Consider the following 24,679-nt stretch of genomic DNA (forward strand, 5'->3'; position numbering starts at 1 on the left):
ACCAGTAAAGCTAAACTTGTGGGAGGAGATGTTAGGTATAATGTAATCCTTTTGTTTAAATGTTTTTTAAGGCTAATGGTAAAATTCTTCATTCAGAATGAGATTTGAAGTTTGAATAAGAGATATGTATCTCATTTCTCAAAAGTTAGTTTTCAAGTCTCAATAAAAAGAAATGTGTCTCGTTGCTCAAAAATTAATTCTGACTAGAATCTATCAAATGATATACAAATAAATCAAATAAGTAAGATATTAAATCAATCAATTCTCTCTTTTTTTTTAAAATCATATTACTCTAATGTTCACATAGGATTAAAAAACACATAATTAAATAATTTGTTTGTTTTATCTCTATTTTTATTGCTTATAAGTTGACCCACTCTTGATTAAATAGAATTTATCATGTAGATATATTTATATGAAAAGAAGAATCATGATATTTTGAAACTTCCACCTTTCTATTACATTAAAACTACAACTTTATAAATTATTGTTTTATTATAAAATTATATTTATAATTACTTTATTATTGTAATATAATATTTTATTATGAATAATAATTGTCAAATGGATATAAATAAAAGAGATGGTGTAAAATAATATCTTTCCAAACCACAATTATTAGCACTCTCTCACAGACAATACTCAACATAAAACAAATGAAAAAAAAAGGGAAAAGAACAAAAACAAAACCATACAAAAAGGGCTTCTCAAAGCAACAAATACAACATCTAATAATATACAGATCTAGATACTGAGCTTCTCAGTGTTGGAAGTGGTTGTCATTGTAGCTTAATAGCTCTTCTCTTACCTTCACTTCATGACTTGTTTTTTTTTTCCACAAATGATAAAGCCCTAAAGATATAACATAATAAACGCATTATCACCAAAGTGAAACATATCAAAATGCATAGAAGTTTTGAGTGGACTTATGTATAATTTGGTTACTTCACATTTTTAATGCATCATAGAATATCCTTAATTAAATTATATTTCTATCCTTATTTTTTTAAAAAGTGTTTGTCATTCAAATTTAAATGTTCATTCATAGTAGACTATCCGCGAAATAATGTTTCTACTCCTAGTTCTACTCTTTTTTTTTCCAATTTTTTGTAATTAAAATATAAATATTAAAAACTAAACCCAAATATAATTGGTGGTCTTAAAAAAAAATGTTGTAGAAATGGAAAACGTTTCATATTTTTTGAGACATGTAACGCGAATGAAATGAGAAAATTTATGATTTATAAAAAAGAGATGATAAGTTTAAAGAAATATTTGAACTGCACGGTTTCACTCACCAGTATATGTATGAGCTCAACAAGAGGAATTGATTTTGATGAGCACCATGACATAAAATTGATCTCTCATATTATAAAGAAACTTGAAGTAAGCTTGCCTCCATTTTCTATTAAAGAAAATGGCACAAGAGACTCCCAAAAAGCCAGTGACAAATCCAGACTCTATTCCAATATAAAACCATGACAAAAATTCATCTTTATCCTCATCTTCATCTATTGGCTTTGAGTCTTTATGTTCACCATCCCGCCAACAGATTTTGGTAAGTGGAGGTCCACAAAGATTAGCATTGCCAATATAGTTCACTGCATCAAACCCTTGAAGTTGTGTCCCAGATGGAATTTTGCCACTGAAATTGTTAAATGATAGGTTTAAGACTCCGAGAAAGGACAAATTGGCCAAGCCTTGAGGAATTTCACCCCAAAATTGGTTTGCTGAAAGATCAAAGGACTCCAAACTTCTCATGTTGCCAATCTCATATGGTATTTTCCCCATTAATTTATTGTGAGACAAGTTCAAAGAGCACAATCCAACGAGGCTGAACATTTGGGCTGGGATTGTTCCGAACAAATTGTTACTTGACATGTCAATTAAGGTCATAAAATGCAAGTTTGTACCATATTCTGATACTCGACCTTTTGTAACCAGCTTAAGATTGTCGTCGTAGAAGTATGTGAGAGAACTAGAAAAAGGAAAGGAAAAACAAAGGCTGCTCTGAAGCATTGTTGAAAACTAAAGATGTTATATTATGTAGGCATGTTGGTATCTGTCCTGAGATTATGTTGTCAGCAATATCCAAAATAATGAGGGAAGATATTTGACAAATCTGTGTTGGGATGTTACCACTAAAATTATTGGACCTTAGCTGGAGAGCCCTAGCATCATGTGGTATCCAGTGTGGTATATTTCCTGAAAAGTTATTTTCACGCACATTAAAGATCAAAAGAGAGTGACAATTTTGTAGCGAGGTAGGAATCGTGCCATAGAGATTATTCTCATGCAAATGTAGTGAGGCAAGACTAAATAAGGAGCCCATTGACGATGGTATCTTGCTAGTCAGATTATTGCTTCCCAAGTTAACATGAATCAATGATTTCCAATTCTTCCAACAATTTGTAAGCTCTCCAGATAAATGATTACGAGAGATGTCTAAGAAGATCAAACTGCCTTTTCCATTCAGCATCTTATGATCACACAAGAGAGGAAAAATGGTTCCAGATAATAAGTTGTTCGATGCATCGAAAATCGCCACATTTTGCTTATAGATTATGTTGAATTTGATTAAGTTTTGATCCAAAATTTAAAAAGTGAAAATCTTAGAAAAATCAATTGAATGAACTTGAGAGTCAACCTGTTTCTTTAATGTTTTTCAATTGTCTATTTTTTTTACACAACAATCTCAACCCCATTTTACTTTATTGTTATTTTTTAACCAGTTTAATTGCAAATCCGTTTTTTATATTATCTTAATTGGATTTATCATTAGATTCGTTAGGAGACAACTCAAGGTCATCTTAACTTATCTATAATATCATTTGATTGGTGTTAGACGGTCTACGTTAGAATCATTTTAATTTGTCTGTTAAATGATAAATATCAATTATATATTTGTTATGATACCTTTATGGGTGTGTAGCCTTTTACATGTATGATTCCAAGGGTTGCGATATTGAGTAATGAAACTATTGAATATATGAGATTCTTTTACTTCACTAATAAGTAAGATAACGGTGCACAGAGAACAAAATGAAGAAAGAAAAGAATGATTTTTTTATTATTCACCTCTCTGCATCTAATGATGCCAAACATTATAATACAAAGAGAAAACATAAATTGTATTGGGCTTGATAAAGACAGATAAGACTCAAACTATGTAAGACCCAAAAATACAAAAACACCAAAACAGTGGAAAGGTTTTATTTACTGGTAGAATCGGGCAACTTGATAAACCTCAACAGGGAAGGAATTTGTTTTGATGACTATCGTGACATAAAATCGATCTCTCAAGTCGGAAAGAAATTTGAAGTATGCGTGTCTCCATTTTTCTATTGAAGAAAATAGCACAACAAATTCCTAAGAAGCTCGTCACAAATCCATATTTTATTCCAATAAAAAATCATGACACAAATTCAAATTTATGTTCATCTTCATGTGTTGGCATTATGTCTTTAGGCTTCACATCTTGCGAGCAATTTTTTGTAAGTGGAGGTCCCCAAAGATCACAGTTGCCTATATAGCTGACTATATTAAACCCCTGCATTTATGTGCTTGATGGTATTTGACCTGTCAAATTGTTGAAGGATAGGTTTAAGTAACTAAAAAAGGATAAACTAGAAAAATCTTGATGAATTTTACCCCAAAAATTGTTAACTAAAAAATCCAAGGACTCCAAGTTTTTCATGTTTCCAATTTCATTTGGTGTTTTCCCCATTAAACTATTGTGGGACAAACTCAAGGAGAACAATTCAGTAAGGCTAAACATTTGAGAGGAGAAATTAGGTATAGTGTAATACTATTGTTTAAATGTTTTTTTAGGCTAATGGTAAGATTCTTCATCCAAAATGGTAAGATTCACTACTAAAACTTTGTTATTCACATACCGATTATTACATATGGATTTTACATACGAAGTTGAATTCGTATGTAAAGTGATGTTACATAAAGATTTTTACATACGAATTTGGATCCATATATAAAGTGAGCATTACATACGGATTTAGATCCATATGTAAAGTCAGCGTTACATACGAATTTTTACATACGGATCTGGATCCGTATATAAAGTAAGCGTTACATACAAATTTTTACATACGGATCCAGATTCGTATGTAAAGTAAGCATTACATACGGATTTTTACATACGAATATAGGAAATTGAAATAATTTTATGATTTATTACGTTGTTAGAATTAAATTAGAAAAGTAATTTGAGTTTAATATTTCTTTTAATTTAATTAAAAAAAATTATAATATTGATATTAATGATAATATTAATATTAATATTTTTATTAATATTAATAATTTAATAATATTATTAGTAATTATAATATTAATATTTAAAATAATAATAATAATATTATTATTATTTATTATATTAATAATATTTAAAATATTAATAATATCAATAATATTTATAATATTTATAACATTTAATAATATTAACAATACTTAATAATATTAATCATATTTAATAATATTATTAATATTAATAATGTTGATAATGTTTATAATATTAATAATATTTAATAGTATTAATAATATTAATATTTATAATATTTATAATATTAATAATGTTAACAATATTAATAATATTAACAATATTAACAATAGTTAATAATATTATATTAATTATATAAATGATATTAATAATAATAAGTATAAAATCATAATATGACAAGAATTTGTGTTAATGGTTAAAGCTTCTTTGGTTATTGAATCGAGTCTTGTCTACTGTTGTTTGTGTATAACATAAATAATAATTATGATAACAAATATAATAATTGTAATTAATAATAATAAAAATAAACATAAATAATAATTATAGATAATAATCAGATATAATTAAAAAAATTAAAAATAAAATCTAGTATATTACATAAAAAAAAAATCTGTATGCCCTAAAGATGAAACATAATAAACGCATTATCACCAAAGTGAAACAGATCAAAATGCATAGAAGCTTTGAGTGAACTTATCTATAATATTTGTTATTTCACATTTTTAATGCATCATAGAATATCTTTAATTAAATTATATTTCTATCCTTATTTTTTAAAAAGTGTTTGTCATTAAAATTTAAATGTTTATTCATAGTAGAATATCCACGAAATAATGTTTCTACTCCTAGTTCTACTCTTTTTTTCGCAATTTATTGTAATTAAAATACAAATATTAAAAGCTAAACCCAAATGTAATTTGGTGGTTCTAAAATGAAAATGTTGTAAAAATGAAAAATGTTTCATCATGAGACATGTAACAAGAATAAAATGAGAAAATTTATGATTTATAACAAAGAGATGGTGAAGTTTAAAGAAATATTTGAACTGCATGGTTTCACTCACCAATATATGTTTGAGCTCAACGAGAGGAACTCATTTTGATGAGCACCATGACATAAAGTCAATCTCTCATATTATAAAGAAACTTGAAGTAAGCTTGCCTCCATTTTCTATTAAAGAAAAGGGCACAAGAGACTCCCAAAAAGCCAATGACGAATCCAGACTCTAGTCCAATATAAAACCATGACAAAAATTCATCTTTATCCTCATTTTCATCTATTGGCTTTGAGTCTTTATGTTCACCATCCTGCCAGCAGATTTTGGTAAGTGGAGGTCCACAAAGATTAGGATTGCTAATATAGCTCACTACATCAAACCCCTGAAGTTGTGTCCTAAATGAAATTTTGCCACTGAAATTGTTAAATGATAGGTTTAAGACTCCGAGAAAGGACAACTTGGCCAAGCCTTGAGGAATTTCACCCCAAAATTGGTTTGCTGAAAGATCAAGGGACTCCAAGCGTCTCATGTTCCCAATCTCATATGGTATTTTCCCCATTAATTTATTGTGAGACAAGTTCAAAGAGCACAATCCAACGAGGCTGAACATTTGGGGAGGCACTGTTCCGAACAAATTGTTACTTGACATGTCAATTAAGGTCATAAAGTGCGAGTTTGTATCGTATTCTGATACTCGACCTTTTGTAACTAGCTCAAGACTGCCTTCGAAGAAGTATGTGAGAGAATTAGAAAGAGCAAAGGAAAATAAAGACTGCTCTCTGAAACATTGTTGAAAACTAAAGATGTTATATTATGCAGGCAGGTTGGTATCTGTCCTGAGATTATGTTGTCAACAATATCCAAAATAATGAGGGAAGATATTTGACAAATTTGTGTTGGGATGTTACCACTAAAATTATTGGACCTTAGTTGGAGAACCCTAACATCATGTGGTATCCAGTGTGGTATATTTCCTGATAAGTTATTTTCACGCACATTAAAGATCAACAGAGAGTGACAATTTTGTAGCGAGGTAGGAATCGTGCCATAGAGGTTATTCTCATGCAAATGTAGTAAGGCAAGACTAAATAAGGAGCCCATTGACGATGGTATCTTGCTAGTCAGATTATTGCTTCCCAAATTAACATGAATCAATGATTTCCAATTCTTCCAGCAATTTGTAAGCTCTCTAGATAGATGATTACGAGATATGTCTAAGAACATCAAACTGCCTTTTCCATTCAGCATCTTATGATCACACAAGAGAGGAAAAATGGTTCCAGATAATGAGTTGTTCGATGTTTCGAAAATTGCCACATTTGATGATAATCGAGGCAGGGAACCTTTTAGATCATTTGATAATAGATTGACGAATGAAGAGTTTAACAGCACATTATTTGACAGGTTCCCAACTATCAAATTACCTTCTAAATCGAGTTCACTCACTCTTGATACAAAATTCCAAAATTTGCTTTTGGCCATAGATGATTAATTCAAAATAGATAAACGTTTACGATATCGTTGTGTATACAACCACTTTGGAAGGTTAGGACCTGCAAATCGGAGAACCAATCGTTCAAGTTGGAAAGGTGGAACCCAATGGGAGTTACAATCAAAGATTAATGGTGGTGACGAAAATATAACTAATGTCTTTAATTTTGACAATTTGGCAAAATTTCTCTCAGATACAACTCCTGTGAATTGGTTTGAGTTAACACTCAAGATAATTAAGGATGATAGATTTCCTAAATTTGAGGAAATGGATCCAGAAAACATGTTCCCTCCAATAATAAGATATTTTAGATATTGGAATTTGCCCAACCAATATGGAATGAGTCCATCCAAGTCATTATGTTCGAAGTTCAAGTATTCTAGCTGTCGAAGATTTAATAACGCCTAAGGTAATTGGCCTCTTAAAGAATTTCTCGCAAATCTTAAATAAGAGATATCACAACTAAGATTGAATAACCATTTAGGCAACTCTGAGCTAAATTCATTTTCAGAAAGATTAAGAACATCGAGTGCATTAAAATTGGCATATTGAAGAGATGGACTAAGGTCTTTAAGTTGACAATCAGACATCATGAGTACTGAAAGTGAGGGAAGCATAGTGAGTGGTTGAAGCCAGTTAGTTTCCTTGTGAAGATCAATTTCACCGAGGTTGAGATATTTCAAGGAATAAATGCGAGAAAGCCACTGAAGACTATTGATGGCAAGATTGTCGTTAAGCGATAGATCAAGATAACCAAGAGAAGAAGAGTTGAGAGACCGATGAAAATGAGAAACTACAGACAGGTTATGACAATTCTGATGTATAGAATCAAATTGGAGAGCTAAGAAGTCATTATTCCTCAAATTCAAGTAATTTAGAAATTCCAATTCCACCAACAATAAGAATAAGTGAATAGAACCTGAGAGACAGTGTGATTTATCTTGTTTGTCAATGTAATTTGCAAGTGTTGTAGAACACAGGAGATTGAGCCTGATGACTCGACCAGTGATGTGATCACAGTTAACTCCTCTCCACTGACAACAATCTTGATCAGGGTTCCACGAAGAGAGCACACCTGATAGATCTATTACTCTTTGCTTGAAGTTTAAGAGACCCAACTTGTCTTTTTGGTTACAACCAATACTGAAGTTAGTGCATGTGCCAGTATTTAGCATGAGTGTGCAGAGTAACCATGCAAAAATGGTTGCATTTTGAGAGGAAAAGGCATTCATTGGTACCAGAGATGAAGGGGCAAACAAGGGCTATGATGGTTTTAACTTCATTCAAAGGGTACTAATATTTAAACTGGTTAGGTTAGACTTTGTCCTTCAACAAATCTTTCATATCTATTACAGTTGCATGTCCACGTCTCTTTTTAATAATAAAAAAATTAGACAATTAAAAGTTTTATATAAATATATATTATTTTTATGAAAAAACGCTATAAAAATATTTTAATTTTTATTAATTATTATAATTATATAATAAAAACACTTTTAATTTATTATACATCGTGGAACTAAAAACTAGTTAAATAAGATAAAAATACGAATTCTTTTATAAAAACCAATCACAAATAAAATTTTGTGTTAAAGGACAAAATGTCTTTAGGTTTGACATGATTTCGATACGAAATTTCTTCGCAGTCTGCCCAACCAATCAATGGCAGTGTAGCTTGATAAAATGTCTCCCAGAAAACGATTTTGGATCATGCACCCAAGAATACGTTTGTATTAAGACATTTTTAAAGGATTTATAAAAAACTGATATTATTTATTTTCATTTATGGTGTAATTCTATAAGAAAGTAAGAATAAAAATATTAAACGTATGTTTTAGAAGCAAGCTACGAGAAAAGTAATATACATTTTTTAGGTTAATTAATAAATTAAATATATTTTAATAATTTAAAACGATGACATATATAAGGACTGAGATGAGTATTGGATAAAAAAAAATTACATACTCATCCCATTTTAATACCTAACTTTAAAAATTGTGTATTATTCATACTTATATATTATTAAAAACTTATTAAAAAAATTATTTTTAAAAATAAAAAATAATTTGCTCGTTAATTAAAACTTTATTTTATATGTAATTAAAATTTTCTTTTTAAAAATAGTTAAATAATATTATTTAGAAAATAAATAATAAACATATAAAGAATAGAAATATATTTTTAAACGAAATCTGAAAGAAAAATTCAAATCCACATTTTCTTTAGAATTTTTTAAATAATAAAATTTATAACAACTGTTATCTCTCTCAGCTAACTACCTCCTTTTATTTCTGTCATCTGTCACCCCATTATGCTGTTTTTGCTTTGAGTAGGAAATAAAAAACTATAAAAAAAAGAGAGGAAGAGAGTAAGAAATGCAGTGATTTAGAGTAAAAAAATTTTAGTTCATTTGATTTGTTTAATAAAACAATTTTATATATCAATATATTCATAAAATCACTTTTCAAAATAATTTAACGAACAATTTAATATATATATATATATATATCATTTAAATAATTTTAAATTATAAAATTTAATAAATAAAAAATTCATTTTAAAATAAATATATTAACTAAATTACTTTATAAATTATTAAAATATAATTTTATTAAATTTATTTAGTATTTTAATTATTTATTAGAAACATAATTATTTATAAAATTTTAAAGTAAATTATTTTTTAGTTTACCAAATGTAACATCCCAAAAATTACAGACGATTACACTACATATTCTACAAAATCCAATATAAAGCTTAAATTTTTTTTCACAAATGTTGTCATATTATTTAAATTATTTTTTAATATAGATAAAAGTAAGGTTTATAATTTTGTTTATATAGAGTATATTTATTCTTAAATCAATCAAATCATATAATTTGTAAATCATCCCTCTATTTTATTTATCGTTTATTTATATTTAACATGTAATATTATTTTTCACCTATTTATCTTTTATCAAGTTATTTCTACTCTATTTTTTTTCTCTAATTATTACACTTAACCAAGCAAATGTAACTGTAATTTTTTTTTTCTCAGCAAAAAATGTAACTGTGATTGTATCATGTTTTGATACAATTCCATTGTAAAGGGAAAATTTGTTAGAATCAATTAGGACAGGTAAGTCAACCAACAAGGATTGACTTTTGACTTAAATTGAAAAAATAGTTCTGGTATTTTATCATTAATTGACTAATTCAACACGCACTAATCTTTGTGTAGAAATTAGTAGTATTCTATCAAATTTGACAAGTTGAATAAGTAATATGGATATGTGATAAGTACAATTATATATATATATATATATATATATATATATATATTAGTCTTAATTTTTGTATCAGTTCTTAACATTATTTATTATCATTTTTCTTTTTCTTCTCACCTCGTATAACTTTCAAGATTAATAAAAGAATTCATTTAGTTAAATATAAATAATAATTTTTGGTTAGTATTATAATATTAAATTATATCATAATGTATTAACTTTGATTTTTTTTTTTATCTTTCTTAATTATTAAACATTATTACAGGAAAAACACATTAATAAAATTATTAATATATATATATATATATATATATATATACTTTATTTTAAAGTTGTGAGAACTAAAATTTTAGTATATATCTTTTTAATAGATAAATAATAAAAAGTTATAAATAGATTATAATGTTAATCAATCATGAATTTGATTTTTGAAACACCTATCCAAAACATAATGATATATTGAAAACTCATAATTTTTTTTATACAACTAATTATAATTCTCAATACTATTATTTTAATATTTTTTTATATTATTTAATTATAAACTTATACATCTAATTATAAACTCATAATTTGTATATATTTATTTCTAACTTATCATATTAAAAATACATCTTTAAGTCAAACTATCATTTTTCCTATCCAAATCTTCCTAAAGTTATGTATTTTATGTATTTCCTGTTAATAGTTGTGGCCAATAGAGACAAATTAATTAATATTTGAGTGAAAAATCAGTTGAATAATAGATCACTGTTGTGTTGTTGCAAATAAATCACAAGCAGATAATAGCAAATTGAGGAGTGATATGATAATTATATGTGTATGCCTTATTTTTATTTATTTGGCTTTGTATATTAATTAATATTGTTGAAGCTCAAGGAAGCTTCTTCCCTACCAAGGCTTGATGTGTGTTTGATGAAGAAAATGGCTTGAGTGCTTTGAAGATTATATTAGGCTTTTAGATTCATTTGTAATTAGGCTTGTAATTGTGTATGGTTGCCTTTTGCTATGTGACCTATCCTAGATGTCTAACCAAGTCTAGATCAAGCACATGATGTGGTTAAATGGTTTTTGAAAAGCTTTTTAAAGGTTTTAAATCAGTACACAAATAAATCTGTTTTATGGAGAAAGAATCGGTTTATTTCTTCTCTGTTAAAAGGCTTTTCTAAAATTCTGTTAGGGCACCACAGACAAAGCTTAGTTCGTTATTTCAGTTAAAGCTGAGTTGGCCCATTTGCTATCATTTAATCTGTTTCACTGTGAAAGAATCGGTTTGCCCTTTGGTCAGTTGAAAGGTTTTTCACAAGTTAGTTAGGGCACCAAAGGTATAACTCAGACAGATATTTCAGTTAGCTGAGTTGGCGGTTTTCACAAAATAAATCTGTTAAGTTCAAAAATAAATATGTTGTTTTCATAACTGCTTTTCAACTGGTTTTTGAAAAGAAGTTAGAAACTGTTTTCTATATAAAGAAAAGTCTCTCTCACATGAAAATAAGCTGAGCAATTACGTTTTTGACAGAGATCAAACAATTTCCATGTGAGAAGAAGGATTGAAAGATTTTTGAAAGGTTTTCCAAGAGATTTTCAAGTGTGCTTGTTCTAGGAAACCTTTGATCTTGGTGAAGGTGCTGGTGCAGTTCTGCAGCAAATTGAACTACTGGTTTTGAGTTCTTGCATCTTCTTTTCAGGTGTAATCTTTCCTTTATTCTGTTTTGTAAAGGTGTAAGTGTTAGTCACTCCTTGATAGGGTTTCTTGGAGTGCAAGGTGTGCTGAAATAGGTTTTTTCAGCATTGTTTGTGTTGTTCTTGTAGTGTTCAAGAACTGTTGTGTTTGTAAGTAATTGGTACTGTTTGTAGTGGATTCCACCTTGGGGTAAGGTGAGACTGGACGTAGCTCTGTATGAGTGAACCAGTATAAAAACTTGTGTGCCTTTTCCTCTCATCTCTGCACTCATTTCTGGTTTTGCTAAGTCTGTTAAAAACTAAATCTGTTCTTTTGAAATTGAATCTGTTAATTCTGGGTTTAAGTAAAAACTGTTCTTCCTGATTTGTTAAAGTTCTCTGATCATAAACAAGGTTGCTGTATATAATGGTTTAAGTGATTTGTGAACAAACTGTCCATTCATTAAAATCTGAGAAAGGATCATTCTTCTTAAAACCTTGTGTTGAGTAATTTTGTTTGATTTCTAAGCATAGCTGTATCCTTCATCCTCACAATATTAAGCTGATCTGATTCTGTTATAATTCTCTGTTGATCACAATTTTACATTGAACAAATTCAAATTGTGCCAAGACTGCTCTGAAGAATCAATCTGTTTCATGTAAAAACAATCTGTTCTTTTTGCCTCTGGAATACTGAAAAATTGTGTGTTCTTGCAAAAATTTTATAAGCTCAATTCACCCCTCCCCTCTTGAACTTAGACACTAATAGACCCAACAAATATGGTTTAATATATTTATCGTACATACACTCTCACACAAAGTTAATTTTCATTTCTAATTCAAATTTTAGATATCTTAAGTAATTATAGTAAATAGATTATTAAAAATTCATGTCAATTTTTTTCAAACAGATTTTCAATATAAACTAAAATGTTAAAATATTTCATATTAATTTATAAATAACATAAATGTTAAAATATTATAATATAGTTAAAACTAAAAATTAGTTTGTTATGTAGAAGAAATAAAATACTGGTAAGATCTATTTTAATAATTAGTTTCCTAGTACTGAAGAAGTAAAAAGTTTGGATGAAGAAAAAATAAATTTCTTAACATAATATAAAAATATATTGAACTCCAGTTAATATTATGAAATTTATTAGGGTGTGATGAATCAATTTCTTGACTTGAATATTTTCCACTTCTTTTGACAAATTTTGGACAAAGATAACGTTCCATTAGTAGGAAAAAGAAATTTTGTGATCTATCAAATAACAAGCATTGTAGTGACAGTTTTCCTCCTTTATTGACCAGTTCAATGCACACTAGTATCTCCAGGTGGAAAAATTCCCTGTAGTGCTATTTGCTAGTTATTTAAATGTTTATTTTATATGTAATTAAAATTTGCTTTTTAAAAAAGTTAAATAATGTTATTTTAAAAAATCAATAATAGAAATATATTTTAAACGAAATCTGAAAGAAAAATTAAAATCCACATTTTCTTTTGAATTTTTTTTAAATAATAAAATTTATAACAACTGTTATCACTCTCTCAGCTAACCACCTCCTTTATTTCTGTCACCCCATTATGCTATTTTTGCATTGAGTAGGAAATAAAAAATTAAAAAAAAAGGAAGAGAGTAAGAAATGCAGTGATTTAGAGTAAAAAATATCTAGTTAATTTGATTTTTATATTTTATATCAATATATTCATAAAATCATTTTTTTCAAAATAATTTAACGAACAAAAATAATTTTTAAAAATATATATTTAATTTAAAACACTACAAAAAAAATCAGTATTATCTACGAATTTTTACCCACGGATCTGAGTCCGTAAGTAAATTCAGCATTACCTATGGATATTACCTACGAACAACATTACCTACAGATTTTGAATCCGTAGGTAAATTCAGCATTACCTACCAACTATTACCCACGAATTCTGAATCTGTAGGTAAATTCAGTATTACCTACCAACTATTACCTACGGATCTTATTATCTATCAACTTTTACCTACGGATCTCTATTACCTACCAACTATTACTCACAAATCTCTATTACTTACGAACTATCACCCACTGATCTCTATTACCTACCAACTATTATCATAATAATTATATACATAATATTAAAAATATTAATATAATATGAAAAATTATAAAAACATAATTCATATTCATAAATAATAATAATCATAACTAATTTATACATATTATTAATATTAATATAATAATTTAAATAATATAAATAGTATTATATTAATAATAATAATATTAATGATATTAGTAATATAAAAAAATTAATAATATCAATAATAATAACATTAATAATATAAATAGTATTAATAAAAATATATATAAAATTAACATTTTTTATAATATTAATAATATTAACACTATTTATAATATTAATAAATATTTAATAATATTAATAAATATTTATAATATTAATCATATTAAATAATATTAAATAATATTAATAATATTTAATAATAGTTGGAGTCATTCTCTAAGTTCCGATTGACATTGGTCCAACTCCAGGTACCAGATCAATGTAACATTCTACTTCTCTCTTTAGAGTTAATTCAGGTATTTCTTTTAGGAAATACTTCCACGAATTCCTTCACCACATTTATACTACTCATCTCATCTTCATTCTTAACTCCCATCTGAGCAAAAATTATAAAACAACTTGATATTTTCTTCAGTTCAGACCACATTTGTTGAGTAGACATAGATTCTAACTCATTGGAATTTGAAAACACTATCTTTCATTGAGCACAACCTTTGAAAATGTGATTGGCAGATAGCCAATCCATTCCTGGAATAATATCCAATTCATCTCCTACATACTTGGCATAAGCTAGTGTGTCAATTTCAAATCACACAATGCTTTCAAATCCATATCAACTAAACAACATCCGTTCTGCATGATTTTTTTTTTCCAAGTAATTTCTCTGTCTGCTCCTTTTCAACAATTTTCTTTGTCTAACTATAATCTAAACACAATTAAGATATCTCACCTTTCTTCTTTCTCAATATCATTGATACTTCTCAAAATGATATAATCAACTTGTAAACTTCTTTCTCCATAAAATCTCAAATTTTCTTTTAAGCTTTGTTGTTCAGCTAGAGCCATCTTATGTTGTGTTATCAACACTAACATCTTCCAAGCTTCAGATCAAAGAAAATTCATACTTTCATCTTGGAACTTAACTTGGGTACTTCCCATGGAAACACGTGCTTAAATCTTTAAACCTTCAACATACTGCTTATTTACTCTTCATAACTTATATGTATCTGAAACTAAACCTTGACACAACTAAATCTAACTTGCACTTGCTCTACATTTATAGGGTAACTATCCATTTTTACTTTCTAGGGATTTTTGAAACTATTGTTTTCTATTTCTATTCCTATTCCCATAAAAATGTAATTGATAAAGAATCAATTCATTTAGAAGACAACATCTAGATCTTACAAAGGCAAGCAATCTCAAAATCATCTAGAATTTAAGTTTATCAACAAATTCATAATACTTATAATATAAAGTATTATACCAAAATAATTATTGATGTACAACTGTTAATCTAAAAGACAACTTTCAATCAAATACAAAAACACTTAATAAAATAAAATGAATCACACAAAAATTTAATATATGCTAAACATCAAACTTTTAGAATTAAGATAGAGAATCATCTCGATTCAGTTATGAGTGTGCACCCTCACTACTTTATCAAGATCCTTTCATTCTTAATACTAAAATTTTCATTTAGAACACACATTTACTATAGCACAAACAAGATTTCAAAAACCTTTTAAAAAATATTTGAAAACCTTTCACTATAGCTTTAATTAAGACTCCAATAATTATTTATAAGCAGAAGAAACATAATGAACCCACTACCCTCAGGTCATCCTAAGGATGAACTGCTCTGATACCAAATGTAACATGCCTATATTTTTTCATATATATAACCATAATCTGTATGAAATATTAAAATAAATATATAAACATAATACAAATATATCTAAAATTTCATTATTTTAATGTTTCAAATTATCTCTCTCTTCATAAGACTTGAAACATTTATATAAATTTTAAAACAAAATTTCAAAAGAAAAATAAACATTTTCCATTATCCATCTTCTCACCGAGAAACTTTATCACCTGTAACATCATCTGCTCCCGTGTAAAATACACGATCATCACAGATCAAAGAAAAACAACCACAAAACAAAACAAAGGGTAAGCTAGGTATTTTTAAAACTTATAACACAAATATGAGTTTAAACATCCACATAAATTCATCATTTCTCATGCATTTCACATAACCATCAAGTGTCTATCAACAATTTCAATATTCATCTTTCTCATGTCAGACTTCTACTGACTCATAACACATAGACACTTGACTCAGAGATCTGCACCTGTCATACTACATCACTGTGAAATCCACACAGCTATGCGCATAATTAATCTCAATATCATCTCTCTCCTAGTATGACAGGGTTAATTCATATAACAGGTCAAGTTAATTATCTTTCAAACAACTTACTCATTCATATGAACCTCCTTCGACTCTCACCACTTGAATAACTTCATCTATATGATTCCATTATCTCAGGAGAGTCAGGATATCTCCTTCTAGACGAATCCCTAGTCAATGCACATCCTAAACAATCTTAACACGGTATTTTCTTTCCTGAAAATACTATGTCTCGATTAGAATTCATATTTTGAACCTCATAATATCCACATCAAACAATCAAATCATACCAACGTTTAGAATATCCAAAATACACAACAATTCATTGACTAATCATATAATTTTCCAATTAAAGAGATTTTCAATTAACTATACATGAAATAAAAGTTTACATACTTTATAAGAAAAGCTATATATAAATAAATAAATCAATCCTTTAAAAGCAAATAAAAATTAGTTTAATATTTTTATTTATTATTATTTTATTTTATTTTTAGACTTTAGCTTGAGCTAGAATTCGCTAGCTTGAGCTAAAATCCTCCAGAGAGCACCCATAATTTTAGTTTGAGCTAAATTCGCTAGCTTGAGCTAAAATCCTCCAGAGAGCACCCAGAATTTTAGCTTGAGCTAGAATTCGCTAGCTTGAGCTAAAATCCACCAGAGAGCACCCAAAATTTTAGCTTGAGCTAGAATTCGCTAGCTTGAGCTAAAATCCTCCAGAGAGCACCCAGAATTTTAGCTTGAGCTAGAATTCGCTAGCTTGAGCTAAAATCCTCCAGAGAGCACCCATAATTTTAGTTTGAGCTAGAACTTGCTAGCTTGAGCGAAATATGCAGAAAAATTCTGCATAACTTAATATACCTATAAGATTATAAATCAATACCTCATTCAATTCATAAATTATAATTCTACACATTACATTGACAGTTCATGTTCAGCATGATACAATCACTCTCATTGAATCATTGAGTTATTATGTCCATTTATACATATATATGATTTCTAATTCCAAAACCATTTAAATCAAACAACCAATTCTCAATCACAACACTGTCAATTTCAAACAAACTACCATCTACTCAGAACAAGAAATCTTGCAACAAAATCTGGAATTGGTGACCCTGTCACACTCACATTCAAATCTTCTAATCTAGGGTTCTATTGAAGATTTTAAACTAGCTTCCCTTACCTGGACTTTAGCAGATGCTCACTAAGAGCTCCAAACCCACCAAAAGCTTAAGGATACCCTAACCTGCACCACAGAGTCCTAATCACAAATCTAACTACATCACTAGGATCCTGAGCTAACAGAGACTAATTCTGAAGATAAAAACCTAACATGCAAACTTAAATTAAAAGGCAACCCAACCAAATCAAAACTAACTCAAAGGAAAAAGAGCCAAGAATGAACTTACTCTATCTAAGATTTTGATCGGTCAAACTTGTAGAGTTCACTGCCAGGAGTCCAATGGCAGACTCTGATCATCAAACTGATGAAAGAGGAGGTCAGAATCTTAGAGAGAATGGAGAGAAAAGGAAAAAGAGGAACAAAACTGAACTTACTCTATAAGAGATTCTGATTGGGCAGTCTTGTAGTCTTCGCTGCCACGAGTCCAATGGTGGACTCCGATCGTCAAACAGATGAGCGAGGAGGTCGAGATTTTAGAGAGAAGGCAGAGGAAAGGAAAAATGAGTTTTTAGAGAGATGATAGTTCTTTTTAAAATGAAACCTGAATAACTAAATTTCTATTTATATAGCCTTTTCACTTTAATAATAAAATATTCAGGTGCCATTTTAATTGTACCATTTCTACTCTAAGACTATTTTTCTCGGTCCTTACAATAGATAAATAATAAAAAGTTATAAATAGATTATAAAGTGTTAATCATTCATTTTATTAGAAATTTCATCTTTTCAAAATTTTATTTTTTCAAATTCTTTTTAGGTTAAAGTGTATAACTAAGATATTGTATTAATGTGTTGACAAACTAATATGGATGAGGTAGTAAGGTAATTGTTCAAGTAATAGTTTATTAAACAGAAACTTCAGAACTGTAAAATTACCACAAATATACAATACATGGATATAAAATCACTCACATCATATAAACACACATATATAAACACATTTGTATAACACAAAGTACATCGTTTAAGCATGTTCAAATCATCTATTTTTTTTACACAACAATCTTAACCTTCTTTTACTTTATTGTTAATTTTTAACCAGTTTAATTGCATATCCATTTTGGATACTATCTTAATTGGATTTATCATTGGAAGACAACTTGAGGTCATCTGAACTTATCTATAATATTATTTTATTGGTGTTAGACGGTCTACGCTGGAATCATTTTAAGTTGATGAATTATATATTTGTTATGATACCTTTATGGGTGTGTAGCCTTTTACAAATGTATGATGAGAAATACTTGTGATATTATGATTCCAAGGGTTGCGATATTGAGTAATGAAGCTATTGAATATATGAGATTCCTTTACTTTACTAATAAGTAAGATAAGGATGCACAGAGAACAAAAAGAAGAAAGAAAAGAATAGTTTTTGTATTATTCACTTTTATGCATCTAATGATGCCAAGCATTATAATACAAAGAGAAAAAAGAAACTGTATTGGGCTTGATCAAAACAGATAAGGCCCAAATTAGGTAAGATCCAAAAATACAAAAACACCAAAACAGTGGAAATGTTTTATTTACCGGTAGAATCGTGCAACTTGATAGACCTCAACAGAGACGGAAGGAATTTGTTTTGATGACTATCATGACATAAAGTCGATCTCTCAAGTCGTAAAGAGATTTGAAGTATGCGTGTCTCCATTTTTCTGTTGAAGAAAATAATGCAATAAACTCCTAAGAATCTCGTCACATATCCATATTCTATTCCAATAAAAAATCACAACAGAAATTCAGATTTATGTTCATCTTCATGTGTTGGCACTGTGTCTTTAGGCTTCACATCCTGCGAACAATTTTTTGTAAGTGGAGTATATTGAACCCCTGCATTTGTGTGTCTGACGGTATTTGTCCTGTCAAATTGTTGAAGGACAGGTTTAAGTAACTCAAAAAGGATAAACTGGACAAGTCTGGAGGAATTTCACCCCAAAAATTGTTCACTGAAAAATCCAAGGACTCCAAGTTTTTCATGTTGTCAAATTCATTTGGTATTTTCCCCGTTAAACTATTGTGGGACAAACTCAAGGAGAACAAACCAGTAAAGCTAAACATGTGGGAGGAGAAATTAGGTATAGTGTAATACTGTTGTTTAAATGTTTTTTTAAGGCTAATGGTAAATTCTTCATTCAAAATGAGATTTAAAGTTTGAATAAGAGAAATGTCTCTCATTTCTCAAAAGTTAGTTTTCAAGTCTCAATAAAAAGAAATGTGTTAATTCTGACTAGAATCTATCAAATGATATACAAATAAATCAAATAAGTAAGATATTAAATCAATCAATTCTCTTTTTTTTTAAATCATATTACTCTAATGTTAACCTTGGAGTAAAAAACATAATCAAATAATTTATTTTATCTTTATTTTTTATTGCATATAAGTTGACCCACTCTTGATTAAATAGAATTTGTCATATAGAGAAATTTATATTAAAAGAACACTCATGATATTTTGAAACTTCCACCTTTCTATTGCATTAAAACTACAACTTTATAAATTATTGTTTTATTATAACATTATATTTATAATTATTTTATTATTGTAATATAATATTTTATTATGAATAATAATTGTCAAATGGGTATCAATAAAAGAGATGGTGTAAAATAATATCTTTCCAAAACACAATTATTAGCACTCTCTCACACACAATACTCAACATAAAACAAATGAAAAAGAGAGAAAATAACAATAACAAAACCATACAAAAATGGTTTCTCAAAGCAACATATACAACATCTAATAATAAATAGATCTAGATACTGAGCTTCTCAGTGCTGGAAGTGCTTGTCATTGTAGCTTAATAGCTCTTCTCTTACCTTCACTTCATGACTTGTTTCTTTTCACAAACGATAAAGCCCTAAAAATATAACATAATAAACGCATTATCACCAAAGTAAAACAAATCAAAATGCATAGAAGCTTTGAGTGGACTTACGTATAATATTTGTTACTTCACATTTTTAATGCATCATAGAATATCCTTAGTTAAATTATATTTCTATCCTTATTTTTTAAAAACTGTTTGTCATTAAAATTTAAATGTTCAATTCATCGTAGAATATCCGCGAAATAATGTTTCTACTCTTTTATTGTTCATTTTTTTCTCAATTTTATTAATTAAAATTAAAATATTTTTTTATCAATAAAAAAATAAAAAATATGATCATTTCATGGATGTTTCAATTCTATTACAAATTAAACCGAAACAACCAGCTATTTCACTCAACAAAACTAAAACTACTAAATAAAGAAAAATCTCAAATGTCATTGGTGGTCTTAAAAAGAAAATGTTGTAAAAATGAAAAACGTTTAATCATTTTTTGAGACATGCAACACGAATGAAATGAGAAAATTTATGATTTATAACAAAGAGAGGGTGAAGTTTAAAGAAGTATTTGAATTGCATGGTTTCACTCACCAGTATATGTCTGAGCTCAACCAGAGGAATTCATTTTGATAAGCACCATGACATAAAGTCGATCTCTCATATTATAAAGAAACCTGAAGTAAGCATGCCTCCATTTTCTATTAAAGGAAAGGGCACAAAAGACTCCCAAAAAGCCAGTGACGAATCCAGACTCTATTCCAATATAAAACCATGACAAAAATTCATATTTATCCTCATCTTCATCTATTGGCTTTGAGTCTTTATGTTCACCATCCTGCCAGCAGATTTTGGGAAGTGGAAGTCCACAAAGATCAGGATTGCCAATATAGCTCACTGCATCAAACCCTTGAAGTTGTGTCCCAGATGGAATTTTGCCACTGAAATTGTTAAATGATAGGTTTAAGACTCCGAGAAAGAACAAATTGGCCAAGCCTTGAGGAATTTCACCCCAAAATTGGTTTGCTGAAAGATCAAGGGACTCCAAACTTCTCATGTTGCCAATCTCATATGGTATTTTCCCCATTAATTTATTGTGAGACAAGTTCAAAGAGCACAATCCAACGAGGCTGAACATTTGGGAAGGCACTGTTCCGAACAAATTGTTACTTGACATGTCAATTAAGGTCATAAAGTGCAAGTTATTACGGTATTCTGATACTCGACCTTTTGTAACCAGCTCAAGACCGTCTTCGAAGACGTATGTGATAGAATTAGAAAGAGCAAAGGAAAAATAAAGACTGCTCTCTGAAGCATTGTTGAAAACTAAAGATGTTATATTATGCAGGCAGGTTGGTATTTGTCCTGAGATTATGTTGTCAGCAATATCCAAAATAATGAGGGAAGATATTTGACAAATCTGTGTTGGGATGTTACCACTAAAATTATTGGACCTTAGTTGGAGAACCCTAGCATCATGTGGTATCCAGTGTGGTATATTTCCTGATAAGTTATTTTCACGCACATTAAAGAGCAACAGAGAGTGACAATTTTGTAGCGAGGTAGGAATCGTGCCATAGAGATTATTCTCATGCAAATGTAGTGAGGCAAGACTAAATAAGGAGCCCATTGACGATGGTATCTTGCCAGTCAGACTATTGCTTCCCAAGTTAACATGAATCAATGATTTCCAATTCTTCCAACAATTTGTAAGCTCTCCAGATAGATGATTACGAGAGATGTCTAAGTAGATCAAACTGCCTTTTCCATTCAGCATCTTATGATCACACAAGAGAGGAGAAATTGTTCCAGATAATGAGTTGTTCGATGCTTCGAAAATCGCCACATTTGATGATAATCGAGGCAGGGAACCTTTTAGATCATTTGATGATAGATTGACGAATGAAGAGTTCAACAACACATTATTTGACAGGTTCCCAAACATCAAATTACCTTCTAAATCTAGTTCACTCACTCTTGATACAAAATTCCAAAATTTGCTTTTGGCCACAAATGATGAATTCAAAATAGATAAACGTTTAAGATATCTTTGTGTATACAACCACTCTGGAAGGTTAGGACCTGCAAATCCAAGAGTCAATCGTCCAAGTTGGAAAGGTGGAACCCAGTGGGAGTCACATTCAAAGATTAATGGTGGTAACGAAAATATAATTAATGTTTTTAATTTTGACAATTTGGCAAAATTTCTCTCAGACACAACTCCTGTGAATTGGTTTGAGCTAACACTCAATACAATTAAGGATGATAGATTTCCCAAATTTGGGGGAATGGATCCAGAAAACTTGTTCAGTCCAATATTAAGATATTTTAGATATTGGAATTTTCCCAACCAATAAGGAATGGGTCCATCCAGGTCATTAAATTCGAAGTTCAAGTACTCTAGCTGTTGAAGATTTAATAATGCCTCAGGTAATTGGCCTCTTAAAGAATTTCTCGCAAATCTTAAGTAAGAGATACCACAACTAAGATTGAATAACCATTTAGGCAACTCTGAGCTAAATTCATTTCTTGAAAGATCAAGAGAATTGAGTGCAGTAAAATTGACATATTGAAGAGATGGACTAAGGTCTTTAAGTTGACAATCAGACATCATGAGTTCTAAAAGTGATGGAAGCATAGTGAGTGGTTGAAGCCAGTTAGTTTCCTTGTGAAGATCAATTCCACCGAGGTTGAGATATTTCAAGGAATAAATGCGAGAAAGCCACTGAAGACTATTGATGGCAAGATTGTCGTTAAGTGATAGATCAAGATAACCAAGAGAAGAAGAGTTGGCGCACTGAGAAACTACAGACAGGTTATGACAATTCTGATGTATAGAATCAAATTGGAGAGCTAAGAAGTCATTATTGCTCAAATTCAAGTGATTTAGAAATTCCAATTCCATCAACAATAAGGATAGGTGAATAGAACCTGAGAGACAGTGTGATTTATCTTCTTTGTCAATGTAATTTGCAAGTGTTGTAGAGCATGGGAGATTGAGCCCAGTGACTCGACCAGTGATGTGATCACAGTTAACTCCTCTCCACTGACAACAATCTTGATCAGGGTTCCACGAAGAGAGCACACGGGATAGATCTATTACTCTTTGCTTGAAGTTTAAGAGACCCAACTTGTCTTTCTGGTTACAACCAATGGTGAAGTTGTTGCAGGTGCCAGTATTTAGCATGAGTGTGCACAGTAACCATGCCAAAATGGCTGCATTTTGAGAGGAAAAGGCATTCATTGGTACCAGAGAGATGAAGGGGCAAACTAGGGCTAGGATGGTTTTAACTTCATTCAGAGGGTACTAATATTTAAACTGGTTAGATTAGACTTTGTCCTTCAACAAATCTTTCATATCTATTACAGTTGCATGTCCACGTCTCTTTTTTAATAATAAAAAAATTAGACAATTAAAAGTTTGATATAAATATATATTAAAACGTTATAAAAGCATTTAAATTTTTATTAATTATTACAATTATATAATAAAAACACTTTTAATTTATTATACATCATGAAACTAAAAATTAGTTAAATAAGATAAAAATACGAATTTTTTTATAAAAACCAATCACAATAAATTGTGTTAAAGGACAAAATGTCTTTAGGTTTGACATGATTTCGATACGAAATTTCTTCGCAATCTGCCCAACCAATCAATGGCAGTGTAGCTTGATAAAATGTCTCCCAGAAAACGATTTTGGATCATGCACCCAAGAACACGTTTGTATTAAGACATTTTTAAAGGATTTATAAAAAAATGATATTATTTATTTTCATTTATGGTGTAATTCTATAAGAAAATAAGAATAAAAATATTAAACGTATGTTTTAGAAGCAAGCTACTAATATAAATTTTTTAAGTTAATTAATAATTTAAATATATTTTAATAATTTAAAACGATGACATATATAAGGACTGAGATGAGTATTGGATAAAAAAAATTACATACTCATCCCATTTTAATACCTAACTTCAAAAATTGTGTATTATTATTATTAAAAACTTCTTAAAAAAATATTTTTAAAAATAAAAAATAATTTTCTCGTTAATTAAAATTATATTTTGTATATGTAATTAAAATTTTCTTTTTAAAAAAGTTAAATGATATTATTTAAAAAATAAATAATACAAATATAAAAAATAGAAATATATTTTTAAACGAAATCTGAAAGAAAAATTCAAATCCACATTTTCTTTACAATTTTTTAAATAATAAAATTTATAACAACTGTTATCTCTCTCAGCTAACTACCTCCTTTTATTTCTCTGTCATCTGTCACCCCATTATGCTGTTTTTGCATTGAGTGGGAAATAAAAAACTAAAAAAAAAAAGAGAGGAAGAGAGTAACAAATGCAGTGATTTAGAGTAAAAAAATTCTAGTTAATTTGATTTGCATAATAAAACATTTTTATATATTAATATATTCATAAAATCACTTTTCA

At 28.8% G+C, this 24,679-nt stretch overlaps 3 protein-coding genes and 1 long non-coding RNA gene across 5 annotated transcripts; all 4 read right to left on the bottom strand.

Annotated features, from left to right (window-relative positions):
* Nucleotides 1–584: 584 nt before the first annotated feature.
* LOC137828843 (uncharacterized) lies at nucleotides 585–2,489 on the bottom strand. Its single transcript, XR_011083984.1, has 2 exons — nucleotides 1,299–2,489; nucleotides 585–852 (listed from the first exon to the last, which is right to left on the bottom strand). It is a non-coding gene; the product is annotated as an uncharacterized lncRNA (long non-coding RNA).
* Nucleotides 2,490–5,415: 2,926 nt separating this feature from the next.
* Nucleotides 5,416–5,940, bottom strand: LOC137829004 (receptor-like protein EIX2). The gene has a single exon (XM_068635801.1). It carries the CDS (start codon nucleotides 5,938–5,940, stop codon nucleotides 5,416–5,418), a length of 525 nt encoding a protein of 174 aa, XP_068491902.1.
* Nucleotides 5,941–7,187: 1,247 nt separating this feature from the next.
* On the bottom strand, nucleotides 7,188–8,015 carry LOC137829005 (receptor-like protein EIX1). The gene has a single exon (XM_068635802.1). It carries the CDS (start codon nucleotides 8,013–8,015, stop codon nucleotides 7,188–7,190), a length of 828 nt encoding a protein of 275 aa, XP_068491903.1.
* Nucleotides 8,016–19,972: 11,957 nt separating this feature from the next.
* LOC137827994 (receptor-like protein EIX2) lies at nucleotides 19,973–23,564 on the bottom strand. 2 transcript variants are annotated; one of them, XM_068634385.1, is made up of 3 exons: nucleotides 23,161–23,556; nucleotides 20,824–22,311; nucleotides 19,973–20,262 (listed from the first exon to the last, which is right to left on the bottom strand). In XM_068634385.1, the coding sequence occupies exons 1-2, from the start codon at nucleotides 23,471–23,473 to the stop codon at nucleotides 20,840–20,842; spliced, it is 1,785 nt and encodes a 594-aa protein (XP_068490486.1). In that variant the 5' UTR covers nucleotides 23,474–23,556; the 3' UTR covers nucleotides 19,973–20,262; nucleotides 20,824–20,839. The 2 variants fall into 2 exon arrangements, 1 of the variants encoding a protein (XP_068490486.1); XR_011083803.1 differs by lacking the exon at nucleotides 20,824–22,311 and having other exon boundaries at nucleotides 23,161–23,564.
* Between the last annotated feature and the right edge of the window lie 1,115 nt (nucleotides 23,565–24,679).

This window comes from Phaseolus vulgaris, chromosome 7 (genome assembly GCF_000499845.2).
Source record: "Phaseolus vulgaris cultivar G19833 chromosome 7, P. vulgaris v2.0, whole genome shotgun sequence".
In the NCBI taxonomy this organism is placed as follows: domain Eukaryota; kingdom Viridiplantae; phylum Streptophyta; class Magnoliopsida; order Fabales; family Fabaceae; genus Phaseolus; species Phaseolus vulgaris.